This window comes from Salmo trutta, chromosome 2, assembly GCF_901001165.1.
Source record: "Salmo trutta chromosome 2, fSalTru1.1, whole genome shotgun sequence".
NCBI classification, from domain to species: domain Eukaryota; kingdom Metazoa; phylum Chordata; class Actinopteri; order Salmoniformes; family Salmonidae; genus Salmo; species Salmo trutta.
Window position 1 is genome coordinate 60294323 of NC_042958.1, and position 15968 is coordinate 60310290.

General features: G+C 41.3%; 1 protein-coding gene across 6 annotated transcripts in view; it reads left to right on the forward strand.

Moving 5' to 3' along the window:
* The window catches only part of LOC115159404 (sodium-dependent neutral amino acid transporter B(0)AT2), a 32659-nt gene that overhangs the window by 845 nt on the left and 15846 nt on the right, over positions 1-15968 (forward strand). Inside the window, exons 1-3 of one of the 6 annotated variants that reach the window (XM_029709114.1) lie at positions 4591-5204; positions 14965-15184; positions 15645-15802. In XM_029709114.1, coding sequence (XP_029564974.1) covers positions 14965-15184; positions 15645-15802 — 378 coding nt within the window. In that variant the 5' untranslated portion in view covers positions 4591-5204. Of the gene's footprint in view, positions 1-4590; positions 5205-5753; positions 6095-7780; positions 7992-14964; positions 15185-15644; positions 15803-15968 lie in introns of those variants that run through there. The other 5 variants (XM_029709091.1, XM_029709121.1, XM_029709101.1 and 2 more) reach the window with 5 other exon arrangements.

Sequence of the window (15968 nt, forward strand, 5' to 3'; positions counted from 1 at the left end):
AAAAAGCCTGTGTGTGTGTCTGTTCTGTAATACATCTGTGTGATGTGATCAATCTGTTTATTCCAGTTCAGAATGAAATTATTTATTGTATTTTAACAGCAACAGTTCCAACCTAGACAGATATATGAGTGTTTTTAATGGGGAAAAATAAACATGAAAATGTTGCTTTTTTTTGTTATAAGGGAAATGAAATGTACCGATATTTACGTATAGTTGCATATTTTCCTAAGCTTGGGTCCCAGGAAAACACAGCATTTCTCATTTGGGTCCCAGGCTGAACCCCTGTGGTAGAGCATTGTGCTTGCAATGCTGTGGGTTTGATTCCCATGGGGGACTAATACAAAACAAGTATGAGAACGTATGCACTCACTACTGTAAGTCACTCTGAATAAGAGCGTATGCTAAATTTCACTATCTATTGGATAGTAATAATAGCCACCTCATATCACTAACAGCAGTTTGTTTGGAAATGTTTTGTAGCCTTTGTTTTGACACGTTTCAGAAGTAAATTAACTTGGCAAGCTTAGCGTTAGACAGAGAGCTGACTAAAAGTTGGCAAACATTAGCTATTATTTTTGCCTCAATCAAGTTAGACCTGAATCAAATGATTAAACCATCGGCCAAACGATTCAAGATTGATATTCTGACGTTTTTTCAGTGCAATGTGAGTTGTATTAGTCAGTATGTCATTGTAACGTTATTGATCTGTCAGTTTCCCTAGCTAATTCCCTACTTTTTCGGACACAGTAATAAACAGCTCTAAAGTTACAGGCTTCCCTGTCATGGTGCACGGTAGAGGTCTGCGCAGGACCGATTTCTTCATCCCGCTCCTGCCCAGACCCTCTGGCTTTCTGTCTGACTCCCACCTGCTACCGCAAGAACTGGTCCCAAACCCAACCGCAGTCCCGCAACGTTATTTTAGGCATATGTGAAGCAGCTCACCTGCCAGCTAAGGCCCCAGCAATTTTGAGCCCTATAGACAATATAAAATGCTCAAAAATAACTTCAGAAATAGGTTGAATTACCAGAGATTCTCACATGGCCCTTACATTGTATTATTGGGCTATATCAGCCAATATTGCAGATATTGTTTGAAGAGAGCAGAGTTGGAGAGACTTGCACTTTCTCTCAAGCTATTTTTATTGCCTACGTTTTAGGAGTGGGAAGATTTTCAGACGGAGAAATATGGGTGATCAATATTTAAGCCTATTTATAGGCAATGTGGTAAACTATAGCCTAATCATAGGCCTATTTAGGAAGTACATTTCCTTGGAAAGATAACTGTCCCATGCTTCTCCGCCCATGTACAGTTGAAATCGGAAGTTTACATACATTTAGGTTGGAGTCATTAAAACTCATTTTTCAACCACTCCACAAATTTATTGTTAACAAACTATAGTTTTGGTAAGTCGGTTAGGACATCTACTTTGTGTATGACACAAGTCATTTTTCCAACAATTGTTTAATGACAGATTATTTAACTTATTCACTGTATCACAATTCCAGTGGGTCAGAAGTTTACATGCACTAAGTTGACTGTGCCTTTAAACAGCTTGGCAAATTCCAGAAACTTATGTCATGGCTTTAGAAGCTTCTGATAGGCTAATTGACATCATTTGAGTCAATTTGAGGTGTACCTGTGGATGTATTTCAAGGCCTACATTGAAACCCAGTGCCTCTTTGCTTGACATCATGGGAAAATCAAAAGAAATCAGCCAAGACCTCAGAAAAACAATTGTAGACCTCCACAAGTCTGGTTCATCCTTGGGAGCAATTTCCAAACGCATGAAGGTACTACCTTCATTTGTACAACCAATTGTACGCAAGTGTAAACACCATGGGACCACACAGCCGTCATATCGCTCAGGAAGGAGACGCGTTCTGTCTCCTGGAAATGAACGTACTTTGGTGCGAAAAGTGCAAATCAATCCCAGAACAACAACAAAGGACCTTGTGAAGATGCTGGAAGAAACAGGTACAAAAGCATCTATATCCACAGTAAAACAAGTCCTATATCGACATAACCTGAAAGGCCACTCAGCAAGGAAGAAGCCACTGCTCCAAAACCCCATAAAAAAGCCAGACTACGGTTTGCAACTGCACATGGGGACAAATATCGTACTTTTTGGAGAAATGTCCTTTTGTCTGATGAAACAAAAATAGAACTGTTTGGCCATAATGACCATTGTTATGTTTGGAGGAAAAAGGGGGAGGCTTGCAAGCCGAAGAACACCATCCCAACCGTGAAGCACGGGGGGTGGCAGCATCATGTTGTAGGGGTGCTCTGCTGCAAGAGGGACTGGTGCACTACACAAAATAGATGGCATCATGAGGAAGGGAAGTTATGTGGATATATTGAAGCAACATCTCAAGACATCAGTCAGGAAGTTAAAGCTTGGTCACAAATGGGTCTTCCAAATGGACAATGACCCCAAGCATACTTCCAAAGTTGTGGCAAAATGGCTTAAGGACAACAAAGTCAAGGTATTCGAGTGGCCATCACAAAGCCCTGACCTCCATCCTATAGAAAATGTGTGGGCAGAACTGAAAAAATGTGTGCGAGCAAGGAGGCCTACAAACATGACTCACTTCCACCAGCTCTGTCAGGAGGAATGGGCCAAAATTCACCCAACTTATTGTGAGAAGCTTGTGGAAGGCTACTCGACACGTTTGACCCAAGTTAAACAATTTAAAGGCAACGCTACCAAATACTAATTGAGTGTATGTAAACTTCTGACCCACTGTGAATATGATGAAAGAAATAAAAGCTGAAATAGATCATTCTCTCAACTATTATTCTGACATTTCACATTCTTAAAATAAAGTGGTGATCCAAACTGACCTAAGACAGGGAATTTTTACTCTGATTAAATGTCAGGAATTGTGAAAAACTGAGTTTAAATGTACTTGGCTAAGGTGTATGTAAACTTCTGACTTCAATTGTATGTGAGAATGCTATTCATTGACTACAGCTCAGGGTTCAACACCATAGTGCCCTCCAAGCTAATCACTAATCTAAGGACCATGGGAATAAACACTTCCCTCTGCAACTGGATCCTGGACTTTCTGAAGGGCCGTCCCCAGGTGGTAAGGGTAGGTAACAACACATCTGCCACGCTGATCCTAAACACGGGGGCCTCTCAGCGGTGAGTGCTCAGTCCTCTCCTGTACTCTCCGTTCACTCATGAGTGCATGGCCAGACACGACTCCAACACCATAATTTGCCGATGACACAACAGTGGTATGCCTGATCAACGACAGCCTATAGGGGGGAGGTGCTAGGACAACAACCTCTCCCTCAACGTGATTAAGACAAAGGAGATGATTGTGGACTACAGGAAAAGGAGGACAGAGCATGTCCCCATTCTCATCGATGGGGCTGTAGTAGAGCAGGTTGAGAGCTTCAAGTTCCTTGGTGTACACATCACCAACAAACTAACATGGTCCAAGCACACCAAGACAGTTGTGAAGAGGGCACGACAAAGCCTATTCCCCTCAGGAGACTGAAAAAATTTGACATGGGTCCTCAGATTCTCAAAAGGTTCTACAGCTGTACCATCGAGAGCATCCTGACTGGTTGCATCACTGCCTGGTATGGCAACTGCTCGGCCTCTGACCGCAAGGCACTACAGAGAGTAGTGCGCACGGCCCAGTACATCACTGGGGCCAAGCTTCCTGCCCCCCTGGACCTCTATACCAGGCGGTGTCAGAGGAAGGCCCTAAAATTGTCAGACTCCAGCCAACCTACTTCTCTCTGCTACCGCACTGCAGAGGTACTGGAGCACCAAGTTTAGGTCCAAGAGGCTTCTAAACAACTTCTACCCCCCAAGCCATAAGACTCCTCAACATCTAATCAAATGGCTAACCAGACTATTTGCATTGCCCCCCTTATTTTACTCTGCTGTTACTCTCTGTTTATTATCTATGCATAGTCACTTTAATAACTCTACCTACGTGTACATATTACCTCAATTACCTCGACTAACCAGTGCCCCTGCACATTGACTCTGTACCGGTACCCCCTGTATATAGGCTCGCTATTGTTATTTTACTGCTGCTCTTTAATTATTTGTTACTTTCATTCATTTTTTTATATATTTTTTAAAAACGTTGTTGGTTAAGGGCTTGTAATTAAGCATTTCACTGTACGGTCTACACCTGTTGTATTTGGCGCGTGTGACAAATACAATTTGATTTGATTTCAGAGATAGATGGGAGGGGTTGAGTGGAGCTGAAGGATGTTGTCCATTAGTTTACTACAATTAGGAGAGGGATGGTAGGGTTAGGTGAAAATAATAAAAAATTATATATATATATATATATATATGATGCGAAAATTACACTGATGGAAGCCACAATCTATCTGCAATATTAAAGCTGATCTACCCCATTAAAATATATATATTATGTCCCCCCCACTTCTAAAACCGAGTCATTACAAGGAATCCTGTCGATGAATGCTTCGTAGTCACAGGCACCTGAGCCTGTGTAGGGATGTGATTTGAATGTGACTGAAGGAGTGGGGTGGTTATGATTTATTTATGTATTATCTTGTTTCATTACCCCGTACAGTAGGTGGCGGCAATACACCAATAGGTGTAGTCTGCAGTAAAACTTTAAAGACGAAGAAGTGCCCTCGCATCAACGTGGCGTTTGTGTCTCGATGAAATTGAAGACTTTTTTTTTAAAAGTTAAGAGAAAGAACTATTCTGTTACGCCAAGGTATTTATAGTCATTCATTTAAAGCATAATATCATACTGTGTTGCATTATTGCTTTTATTTGAGAATAAAAGACAGACTGTTTAGATGGCGTAAAATATATGGTTCTCGAAGTGCATGTTTTTACCTTTTGAAATAACATGAGAAATGGCGAGCATGTTCACTACTCATTTTTTTCTAAAGTTATTTTATACTTGTGCATTTAGCACATCATTTTGGGGGTTGCATTGTTGTACTTGGACGCCGCTGCTTTGTGAACCGCAACAGTTGTTACATCAGATTCTTTAGTTTAGCCTGCTTCCCAGATTAGACTAGTTTGAGTTGTGTTATTATATCTACCTGGAATGATGAAGTCGTCATTCATATTTTTTCAAGTAACTATCAAGTAGGCCGAGTGTTAACTCTAAACTATGTAATAGAAAGCTAAAGAAAAAACAGGACATAAAGGACAACAGCACACGCAGAAAGTTGGAACGTGGTAGAGGTAGGTATTTGCCATTCCATGGGAAAAGGAAATGTGGGTGAACAGCAGCAGTCACAACAAATTACTTGCGTTACTAACCATTATATAAGGTCTATGACTCTGGTTTAAATAGCAGTGGCATCATTATGGGGCTATCATACAATATGCTATTTACATTGTTTTGTCTAATATATATACTTTTTAAACGAATGACAATTGCTTGTGGTTTTTAAATATTTGAACGTGTTCCGTAATATTGTTGTGCAACATTTTACATTCATTACATAATATAGTTGATTCACATCAATACCACCTTAGGCAGATGAGCGTATTTATTTTAACCCAACAATAGTAGGCTTAGTAAAGCTATCGTCCAAGTGACAGCAAAAATAAGGTTAATATTTTATTTTTGTGTTAATATTTCTAAAGAAATGACAGAAATAAAGGAAAAAAATATGTTGAAGCTGATTGAGTGGTTTCAAACATAAACCGACAAAATTCTCACATTCAGTACAGAATAATTTTGTTGCGCCTAAGAATAATTGTAGCCACTGCCCCCATAATACGCGGCAGTGGAAATACACACGCCCACACAAAAAACTCCGCGTGTTTTCTTTGAGGTCCCGCATGAATCTGATTCATATCTACTAGATCTATTGTTCGAACCAGAATAACTTTTCATGTGAATTTGTAAGCGATCGCTCACATATTTTGATCCCACTTCTAGCTACATCACTGCGCAGGGAATCTGGTTGAAGCTGCGTTGTTGAAGTTGGTTTTGGTGGATGCCACATGTTGCGTTACTACTGTTAGCTAGCTAACGTTAGCTAGCTTGGAGTTTCTTTTTACGTCGCTGGCGGTCCTTACCCACGGTTCCTACACTGGAAATATTGAATTAACATAGAGGTCAGGTGAGTCTTTTTCAACATGAAGACGTGCAATTTTAGACAGATGGGAATTGAACTGAGTGGCGTGTTGCACTTAGCTGATGCAACCGGGTAATTTCACCCATCATTGTCAATGTCTTGTATGTGCTATTACTATAGCGGGCCACCAAGCCACCTGTAATGTTTTGTGATAATAAGAGTTTGATGCTTCTACATGTAAAGGACTGGCGATTATCTGGTGATTAAAGAAAATAAAAAACATAAGTGGTAATTGGATGAGACAATGTCTTATGTTGTCACGTGGTGAGTGCACCTCTTTCCGAATTGTCTGGGTGTTGTACAGTGCTGTGTTACAGTGGGAGCTGGCTACATAATAGAGCCCCTAACCCCAAATAAGTGTCATTTAGCTGTAGGGTGATTCCATTTGATTTCAATCACATTTTGACAGCTGTTAGGGTTGCGTCAATTCGAATCTGGTATTGGAATAAAATAGTCAGTACAGAGTAACTACTAATTTCTTTGTACTTTAATTAATGCAAACTCTTGCATGGTAAATATGATGTTCGTATATATGGGCTCACTAAAACACCACGCAGGGCAGACAGAGAACTAACTATTCAACCACACATTTCTTCTTTAATACTCTTGACAGAGCTAGTTCCCGCTCCTTGCTGGGCCTGTCAGAGTAGAGGCTGGGTGTGGTTTAGACTTACTCCAGCCTATCGTTGGCGTGCAGGCTGGTCCCAGCCTCCTGGCTCATCACATGTTGCCAGGCGTTGGATCTTATCTTCTTAGTGTTTACTCAAGAGTCAGCAACCACTCAATTTCCAGTGATTGACTGATTCAGTTGTTTCTCCATTCTATCTCTTCCTCACATGCTCCCCTTGATTGGTTTCACAACCTCCTATCACTAAGCCAGCTGCCTACACCTTGTTACACAATGTTCTCTTTGTCTACCCATTATGCTGTCCTGTTTAAGTTCTGATATATTATAAACCATAATTATAGTTGCACATTCAATATCTGCAGAAGCATAAAACCGAAAAATGACTCCACACAGCACCCCCTTTTGATTGGTCATGTGACACGAAAATGGAGGTCCTCGGCCGCTGAGGTTTAAAACCCCTACCCTAACCCTTACTTTAACCATTTTAAATTTAAACTACAATTGGGTAGGACCGTCCCAAGGATCCCAGGTAACATGGACAAAAATAACGTTTCTACCTATGAACAGGATCCTTGGGACGGCCCAACTCTGACGTCACCCCATTGAAGTTGACATTTAAAATGGTTAAGGTTAGAATTTAGGGTAAGGGTGTCCCAAGGATCCCGAATTGCACTAACCCCCACTCCAGTTGTGGGTTTGGCCTAAGAGAAAACAATGAATATGCAGAAAAAAACTCATCCCTACTGTAAAATATAGTGGTGGATCTTTGATGCTATTTTGCTTCCACTGGTTCTGAGGCCCTTGTTAAGGTTAACAGCATCATGAACAAGTATCACCTTTTCTGGCCATGAGTTCATATTCCCAAAGTAACAATATAACAACCATGCCCGTCTTTCATTTATTTGTGCCTATTAGGGGAGGGTGCTGAATTATTGAAAACAGGGGTTCCAATAATTTTATTGCTTCTCAAACAATCTTTCTTTGAGCAATTATTAGTATAAAAAAGTGAATGTAAAAAGTAAACATTCAATACAATAAAGCTCAGTATTTGTATTTATTTTATACCATCTTTTTTGCTCATCTTTGTCAAGGTATCGGAGAAATCCAGCCCCACTGTATTGGCCCATAGTAGAAGTGGTCAGAAAATAACTTTTTGGACCCGTATGCCAACACAAAGTTTACCCATTTTGAATAACCTACCATGAGACACCCATGTCTCCATCGGTTGAGACACCGCATACTCTTGAATACAGGGTGGGTGTAATTTTCATAATACAAATATAATTCATAGAAGGACCTATCCCTTCAGACCACTGCAATTTAGCTGGTACATCGTTGACATTTTAATTGAATTGACATTTTTGCTTACAATTGCTATCACAAAGATGGCTGCCTCTCAATCCACTGTTCAACTTAAATGGTAATGCCTATTCTATTATCTATATTTCTATTTCTATCAGTTTCCTATGGAAGTTTAACAGTAATTTAAAACCACTGATATTGTCATTTAAGGCAACATTCGCTGGACCTTCAACCATCTTTGTGCTACCATTTTGAATGTTGACGTTTACATTTTAAACCCACTTTAGTACGTTTATCAGTCTAAACATGACACCACCACACTGTATTCAGAGCATGTTGACTTAACTGATGACACAACACAAACACCTCTGGGGAAAATAAGGTCAAAGCTACAGCATATGAAGAAAACATTAGAATTGGGAGTTTACCACTTTTTTTAAATAATTGACATTAAAGGTAAAAAAATTGAATCAATTATCAAATAGTTTGACAATCCTATTTGTAAGCTTTTAAATAATACCAACTCAACCATTTTATATTTTCCAGTGATGAAGACTTGGATGTTTCATGGTAGGGTGTAGTATGCAAAACTTGGAGCCCCTCTAGCTCCTAAATGTTTTGACATTCAGGTACAAAAAGTTATTTTCTGACCACTTCTACCATGGGCAAATATGTAGCAAAAGTTTTATTCAAATCCAAAGGGGTGCAGTCAACATGATTGAAATCAAATGGACCAACACTGTAGCTAGGGCTGCACATTTTGGGGAATATTCAGAGGTGGAAACTTTCTGTGATTTGAAATAAAATGGAACAACCCTGTAGCTAGGGTTGCACATTTTGGGGATTATTCAGAGGTGAAAACTTTCCATGGGAGTTAACGGAAATGTAGGCAAATTAATATTAATACCATTTAAATGTCGATGTTTTTTGCATTGGATATATTTACCATATCATTTGGAGAAGAACATAAACCTTTTACCTTATCATAAGTAGACATAATTGCAAATTATTAAATCCTTAGAAGAAAAAACAATTTAAAAAAAAACAATTGAGTTACGAATTTAACTTGAATTAAATGAGTTGACTTCACATGGGATGATTTCACTGAACATCAAAAGGGAATATTGAATGTCCCCAATGATCTGTAAAATGATAACCAAAGCTTTAGTTTCTAGACTATCATCCTCTCAGGCTTCCATGTCTTCTCCCTGGACCTCCTCAATGTCCACCTCTTGAACATCAGACTCTGAGGCCTCATCTTCACTGTCACTTTCCAACCTTGTTGAGGATGGCTTGTTATCAGGCTCAAAAAGCCTAACATTTGCCGGATGGCAACCACTTTTTCAACCCTTGTATTGGTCAGCCTTTTGCGTGCTTTGGTGTGTGTGTGTGTTCCCAAACAAGGACCAGTTGCGCTCTGAGGCGGCTGATGTTGGTGGGATTTGGAGGATGATGGAGGCAACAGATCCACTTTGTCCCTTCCACCAGGTGGCTCATATGATATGTTGGCACGACTGCCATATTGCATCTCCATCCCAAAGCCCTTACTTGGAAGTGTACTTCGCCAGACTGCCAAGAACCTTGCCCTTATCCAGGCCAAGGTGGCGAGACACAGTATTGATCTCTGCACCAGACAGGATGCTCTTGCCAGCATACTTGAGGTCCAACATGTACGCTGCGGCGTGTATGGGCTTCAGGCAGAAGTCTTCACGCTTTTTGATGTATTTCAGAACTGCAGTTTCCTCTGCTTGGAGCGACAGTGAAGTGGGCAGGGCAGTATGGATTTCTTCTCTTACATCTGCAAGCAGTCTGAACATCAGACAGGATGGCATTGTCTCCCTCAATCCGTGCAATGGCTACTGCTATAGGTTTCAGGAGTTTCAGGCTGCTTACCACTCTCCCAAAATACATCATCCAGGAGGATCCTCTTGATGGGCTGTCCATATTGGCAGACTGATATGTCCATTTCTTGGAGAGACTCCTTCCCCTCAGACAGACTGTCAAACATGATGACAACACCACCCCAACGGTGTTGCTGGGCAGCTTCAATGTGGTGCTGTTATTCTTCTCACTTTGCTTGGTGAGGTAGATTGCTGCTATAACTTGATGACCCTTCACATACCTAACCATTTTCTTGGCTCTCTTGTAGAGTGTATCCAATGTTTTCGGTGCCATGATGTCCTTGAGCAGATTCAATACAAGAGCAGCACAGCCAATGGGTGTGATGTGAGGGTAGGACTCTTCCACTTTAGACCAAGCAGCCTTCATGTTCGCAGCATTGTCTGTCACCAGTGCAAATACCTTCTGTGGTCCAAGGTCATTGATGACTGCCTTCAGCTCATCGGAAATGTAGAGACCGGTGTGTCTGTTGTCCCTTGTGTCTGTGCTCTTGTAGAATACTGATTCAGGGGTGGAGATGATGTAGTTAATTATTCCTTGCCCACGAACATTCGACCACCCATCAGAGATGATTGCAATAGTCTGCTTTCTCAATGATTTGCTTGACCTTCACTTGATCTCTGAACTCTGCATCCAGCAAATGAATAGATAAAGCATGTCTGGTTGGAGGGGTGTATGCTGGAAGAAGAACATTCAGAAATCTCTTCCAATACACATTGCCTGTGAGCATCCGAGGCATACACAGCTCGAGCAAAGGCTGTGTATGACTACGTTCCTCCATTGAGTCAAAACTTCTGATTCCTGGAGGACTGTGAGCTGTTGCTATCTGATTTTTAAAAAATCATTTTCACCTCGAATAGAAGTAGAGGGACTTTTGACTTTTGTTGTGAGCGCTGAGGGAACTTTATGCACTTGGCCAGATGATTCTGCATCTTTGTTGCCTTCTTCGCATATGATTTGGCACAGAATTTGCAAATGTACACGGCTTTTCCTTCTACATTAGCTGCAGTGAAATGACTCCACACATCAGATAGTGCCTGTGGCATTTTCCTGTAAAAAAACAAAAAAAACAAATACAATTTCATATACAGATAAATAGTTAAGCAGTTAGATTAAACAACTGCTTTGTAAGAAATGTTTTTAAATGAAACATGTATGGAAACAGGTGAATTAATTAACACTCCTCAGTTAGCAGGCTCAAGTAAGCTAAAACCCACATGGTAGCAAAAACTAACTAGCAGAAATTGTTAAGCAATGATTTAAACACACTTTGCTGTAGGCTACTATTTACTAGTTAACAAAAAATCATGTATGTCATATAAAATATATTCACCCCACCCAGTATTGTAATCCAAACTTACCAGAAAGCATGTAGTCCTTGGCTCAGACAGTATAGTAGTGTGGGCTCAATAGCATCTAATTAGTGTGAAAGATCTTGAGAATCAGCTGTACATGTGATGGAAGAATGCACTGTGCATGCAGAGGGTTGCAATTCCATTGAATTGAGGATAGTTTAACCAAAATATGCCACAAGACCTAGAATTGTCTTGTGTATCCCACAAAACAGGTTCGCTGTTATAAGCTAACTTTTTTGATGAGTTTAAGCAACATTACCGGGCGTTACCCGGTAATGTTGCTTAAACTCCCCCCCCCCCCCCCCCCCCCCCATGGAAAATTTCAGAAACATTTTACAGAAATTTACCAGAAGGTTTCCGACCCTTTGCGACCCTACCTGTAGCTAAATGCTGCCACAGTGAACCACTAAACAGAAAAGTTTTATGAACTTGGTGAATTCATGACAATGAGAGGAGGGGGTGGGGGAGGCTACTACAAATAGGGTAAGTCTATTTGAATTCATCACTTTTTGACAGCACCCCTTTTTGATTTGAACGAATCCTTCCACACATTTCCCTATTGTAGAAGTGCTTAGACAGTGACTTTTAGGGCCTGAATGCCAAATCATCCAAAAGATAAAGGTACTTACTTTTGGTCATGTAGTGCACAACTATGTGGACACCTGCTCATTTGAACATCTCATTCCAAAATCATGGCCATTAGTATGAAGTTTGGCCCCCTTTTCTGTTATAACAGCCTCCACTCTTCTGGGAAGGCTTTACACCAGATGTAGGCACATTGCTGCAGGGACTTGCTTCCATTCAGCCATGAGCATTAGTGAAATCGGGCACAGATGTTGGGCGATTAGGCCTGGCTCGCAGTCGGCATTCCAATTCATCCCACAGGTGTTCGATGGGGTTGAGGTCAGGGCTCTGTGCAGGTCAGCCAAGTTCTTCCACACCGATCTCGACAAACTATTTTTGTAGGGACTTTGCTTTGTGCACGGGGGGCATTGTCATGCTGAAACATGGAAGGGCCTTCCCCAAACTGTTGCCACAAAGTTGGAAGCACAGAATCGTCTACAATGTCATTGTATGCTGTAGAGGCCGACCGATTAATTAGGGCCGATTTCAAGTTTTCATAACAATCGGTAATCGGTATTTTTGGACACTGACTTGCCGATTTAAAAATAAAAATAAAAAATGGTTTATTTTTTGCAATATTAACCAGGTGAAATTGTCACTTCTTTTGCATTCATTGCACGCAGAGTCAGGGTATATGCAACAGTTTGGGCCACCGACTCGTTGCGAACTAATTTGGCAGAATTTTATGTAATTATGACATAACATTGAAGGTTGTGCAATGTAACAGGAATATTTAAACTTATTTAGACTTAGGGATGCCACCCGTTAGATAAAATACAGAACGGTTCCGTATTTCACTGAAAGAAAAAACTTTTGGTTTTCGAGATAGTTTCCGGATTCGACCATATTAATGACCTAAGGCTCGTATTTCTGTGTGTTATTATATTATAATTAAGTCTTTGATTTGATAGAACAGTCTGACTGAGCGGTGGTAGGCAGCAGCAGGCTCGTAAGCATTCATTCATTCAAACAGCACTTTTGTGCGTTTTGCCAGCAGCTCTTCGCAATGCTTCAAGCATTGCGCTGTTTATGACTTCAAACCTATCAACTCCCAAGATTAGGCTGGTGTAACCGATGTGAAATTGCTAGCTAGTTAGCGGGGTGCGCGCTAATAGCGCTTCAAACGTCACTCGCTCTGAGACTTGGAGTAGTTGTTCCCCTTGCTCTGCATGGGTAACACTGCTTCGAGGGTGGCTGTTGTCGATGTGTTCCTGGTTCGAGCCCAGGTAGGAGCGAGGAGAGGGACGGAAGCTATACTGTTACACTGGCAATACTAAAGTGCCTATAAGAACATCCAATAGTCAAAGGTATATGAAATACAAATCGTATAGAGAAATAGTCCTATAATAACTACAACCTAAAACTTCTTACCTGGGAATATTGAAGACTCATGTTAAAAGGAACCACCAGCTTTCATATGTTCTCATGTTCTGAGCAAGGCACTTAAACATTAGCTTTCTTATATGGCACATATTGCACTTTTACTTTCTTCTCCAACACTTTGTTTTTGTATTATTTAAACCAAATTGAACATGTTTCATTATTTATTTGAGACTAAATAGATTTTATTGATGTATTATATTAAGTTAAAATAAGTGTTTGTTCAGTATTGTTGTAATTGTCATTATTACAAATAAATAAATAAAAAGCGGCTGATTAATCGGTATCGGCCTTTTTGGTCCTCCAATAATCAGTATCGGCGTTGAAAAATCACAATCGGTCGACCTCTAGTATGCTGTAGCGTTAAGATTACCCTTCAATGGAACTAAGGGGCCTACCCGAACCATGAAAAACAACCCCAAACCATTATGCCTCCTCCAACATAATTTGCAGATGGCATTGGGGCAGGTAGTGTTCTCTTGGCATCGGCCAAACCCAGACAGATTTGTCTGTTGGACTGCCAGATGGTGAAGCGTGATTCGTCACTCCAGAAAACGCGCTTCCAATGGAGGCGAGCTTTACACCACTCCAGCCGACCCTTGGCATTGCGCATGGTGATCTTAGGCTTGTATGTGGCTGCTCGGCCATAGAATCCCATTTTCATGATTCTCCCGACGGAACGTTCTTGTGCTGACGTTGCTTCCAGAGGCAGTTTGCAACGGATTTTACACACTTCAGCACTCTGCGGTCCCATTCTGTGAGCTTGTGTGGCCTACCACTTCGGGGCTGAGCCATTGTTGCTCCTAGAGGTTTCCACTTCACAATAACAGCACTTACAGTTGACTTGGGCAGAAATGTGATGAGCTGACTTGTTGGAAAGGTGGCATCCTATGACGGTGCCACGTTGAAAGCCACTAAGCTCTTCAGTGATTCCATTCTACTGCCAATGTTTGTCTATGGAGATTGTGTACATTTAACCTTGTGTTTTAGGTTATTGTCCTGCTGAAGGGGACAATTATCTCCCAGTGTCTGGTGGAAAGCATACTGAACCAGGTTTTCCTCTAGGATTTTGCCAGTTTCTTTTCCAGTGATGAAGACATGGATATCTCATTGTAGGGTGGGGCATCCAAAATAGGTCAACTTTTAACACCATTGTCTCTTGAATGTTTTGGCATTCGGGTCTAAAAAGTCACTTTCTGGCCCCTTCTTTCATGGGCAAACATGTATGGAAAGTTTTCAATCAAAAGGGATGCTGTCAAAAAGTGACTCAAATGGATTTACCCAATGCACTTTGAGCTTGGTGTGCCCACTTTCAATTCACCCCATGCATGTAGTAGCCTAGATGCATGTGGCATATTACTAGCCACAATAAACTTTATGGCTGGGATGATAACAGTATCACAATCTTTTTTTCCCATGGCAAATATTGAAGCAGACAACTCTGTTCCTTTAATAACCTGCTGCATGTAAAATATTGTGTGCTATAGGTTGTAAAATAAATTGTCATCCAGATACACATTTAATCTTTGTTTCCAACATCAGGGTTGTTTTTCCGAAAGAAGTTAAATCTGCTTGGTGTCTGGTTTCCTTGCCATGATACTAATGAGTGTCCCGATACTGGTATTGTCCCGGCCCTACTAAATTATGTTCTTTCCATCTTTTGATAGATGGAGAAGCCTCCCCTGCCCAATGACGATTACATGGCGGTGACACCAGAGACTCAGCTGGGCAGCTTGGCTGGCGAGGATAGTCAGGAGGGCGTAGTGGAGCCCCCCGCCCGGGATGGGTGGGACAGTAAAGTGGAGTATTTCCTGGCTCAGGTGGGGTTCAGCGTTGGCCTGGGCAACGTGTGGAGGTTCCCCTACCTCTGCCATCAAAATGGAGGAGGTGAGGATGGTGTCAGTATCAGTGGGGTTAACATTTCAATCATTAAGCAGCCACTCTTATCCAGAGTGATTTACAGTAGTGAGTACATACATTTTCGCATTTGTTTTCTCACCTGGTCTAGGATCAGTTTAGCCTTTTTCAGATCATAATGAATAAGATTACATGGATAAGGGAGACCTGATCCTAGATCAGCACTCCTACACTGAGATATGTTATAAATACTGGCAAAGGTCTGAGGCGGCAAACTACTTGAACATTTTCCTCTAATCTTTGCTGTGAATGCATTTGTCTTGGAAAACAATAACTCAGTATGCCTTTTTAGTGCATCTTCAAATGTCCTAATGGATTTGCCAATAGGATTCAATTACTATCCTCACTGTCATATTAACTAACACTTGGCACAAGGCCAGTTTTGTTTTTAGCCCTCATGAACACTTCTATCTTTTTCTCCTTCCCACAGGGGCCTTTCTCCTCTTGTACGTGCTGCTCATGATCCTGGTGGGCATTCCCCTGTTCTTCCTGGAGCTGGCGGCTGGTCAGTCCATCCGGCAGGGCAGCATCGGGGTGTGGAAGCACATCTCTCCCAAGCTGGCGGGGATCGGCTACTCCAGCTGTGTGGTGAGAGATTAAACAATGTAGCTGTCCGCTAGTCATACAAACGCGGTCACCTGGGGCGGATTCATTGCGCCAATTCTGTTGCAAAAACTCTCTTAAACGAAACAGGGAGGATTTACCTGAGTTTGTCCCAGAGCAAACGAGTTTCTATCGTTTTGTTTTTATACGG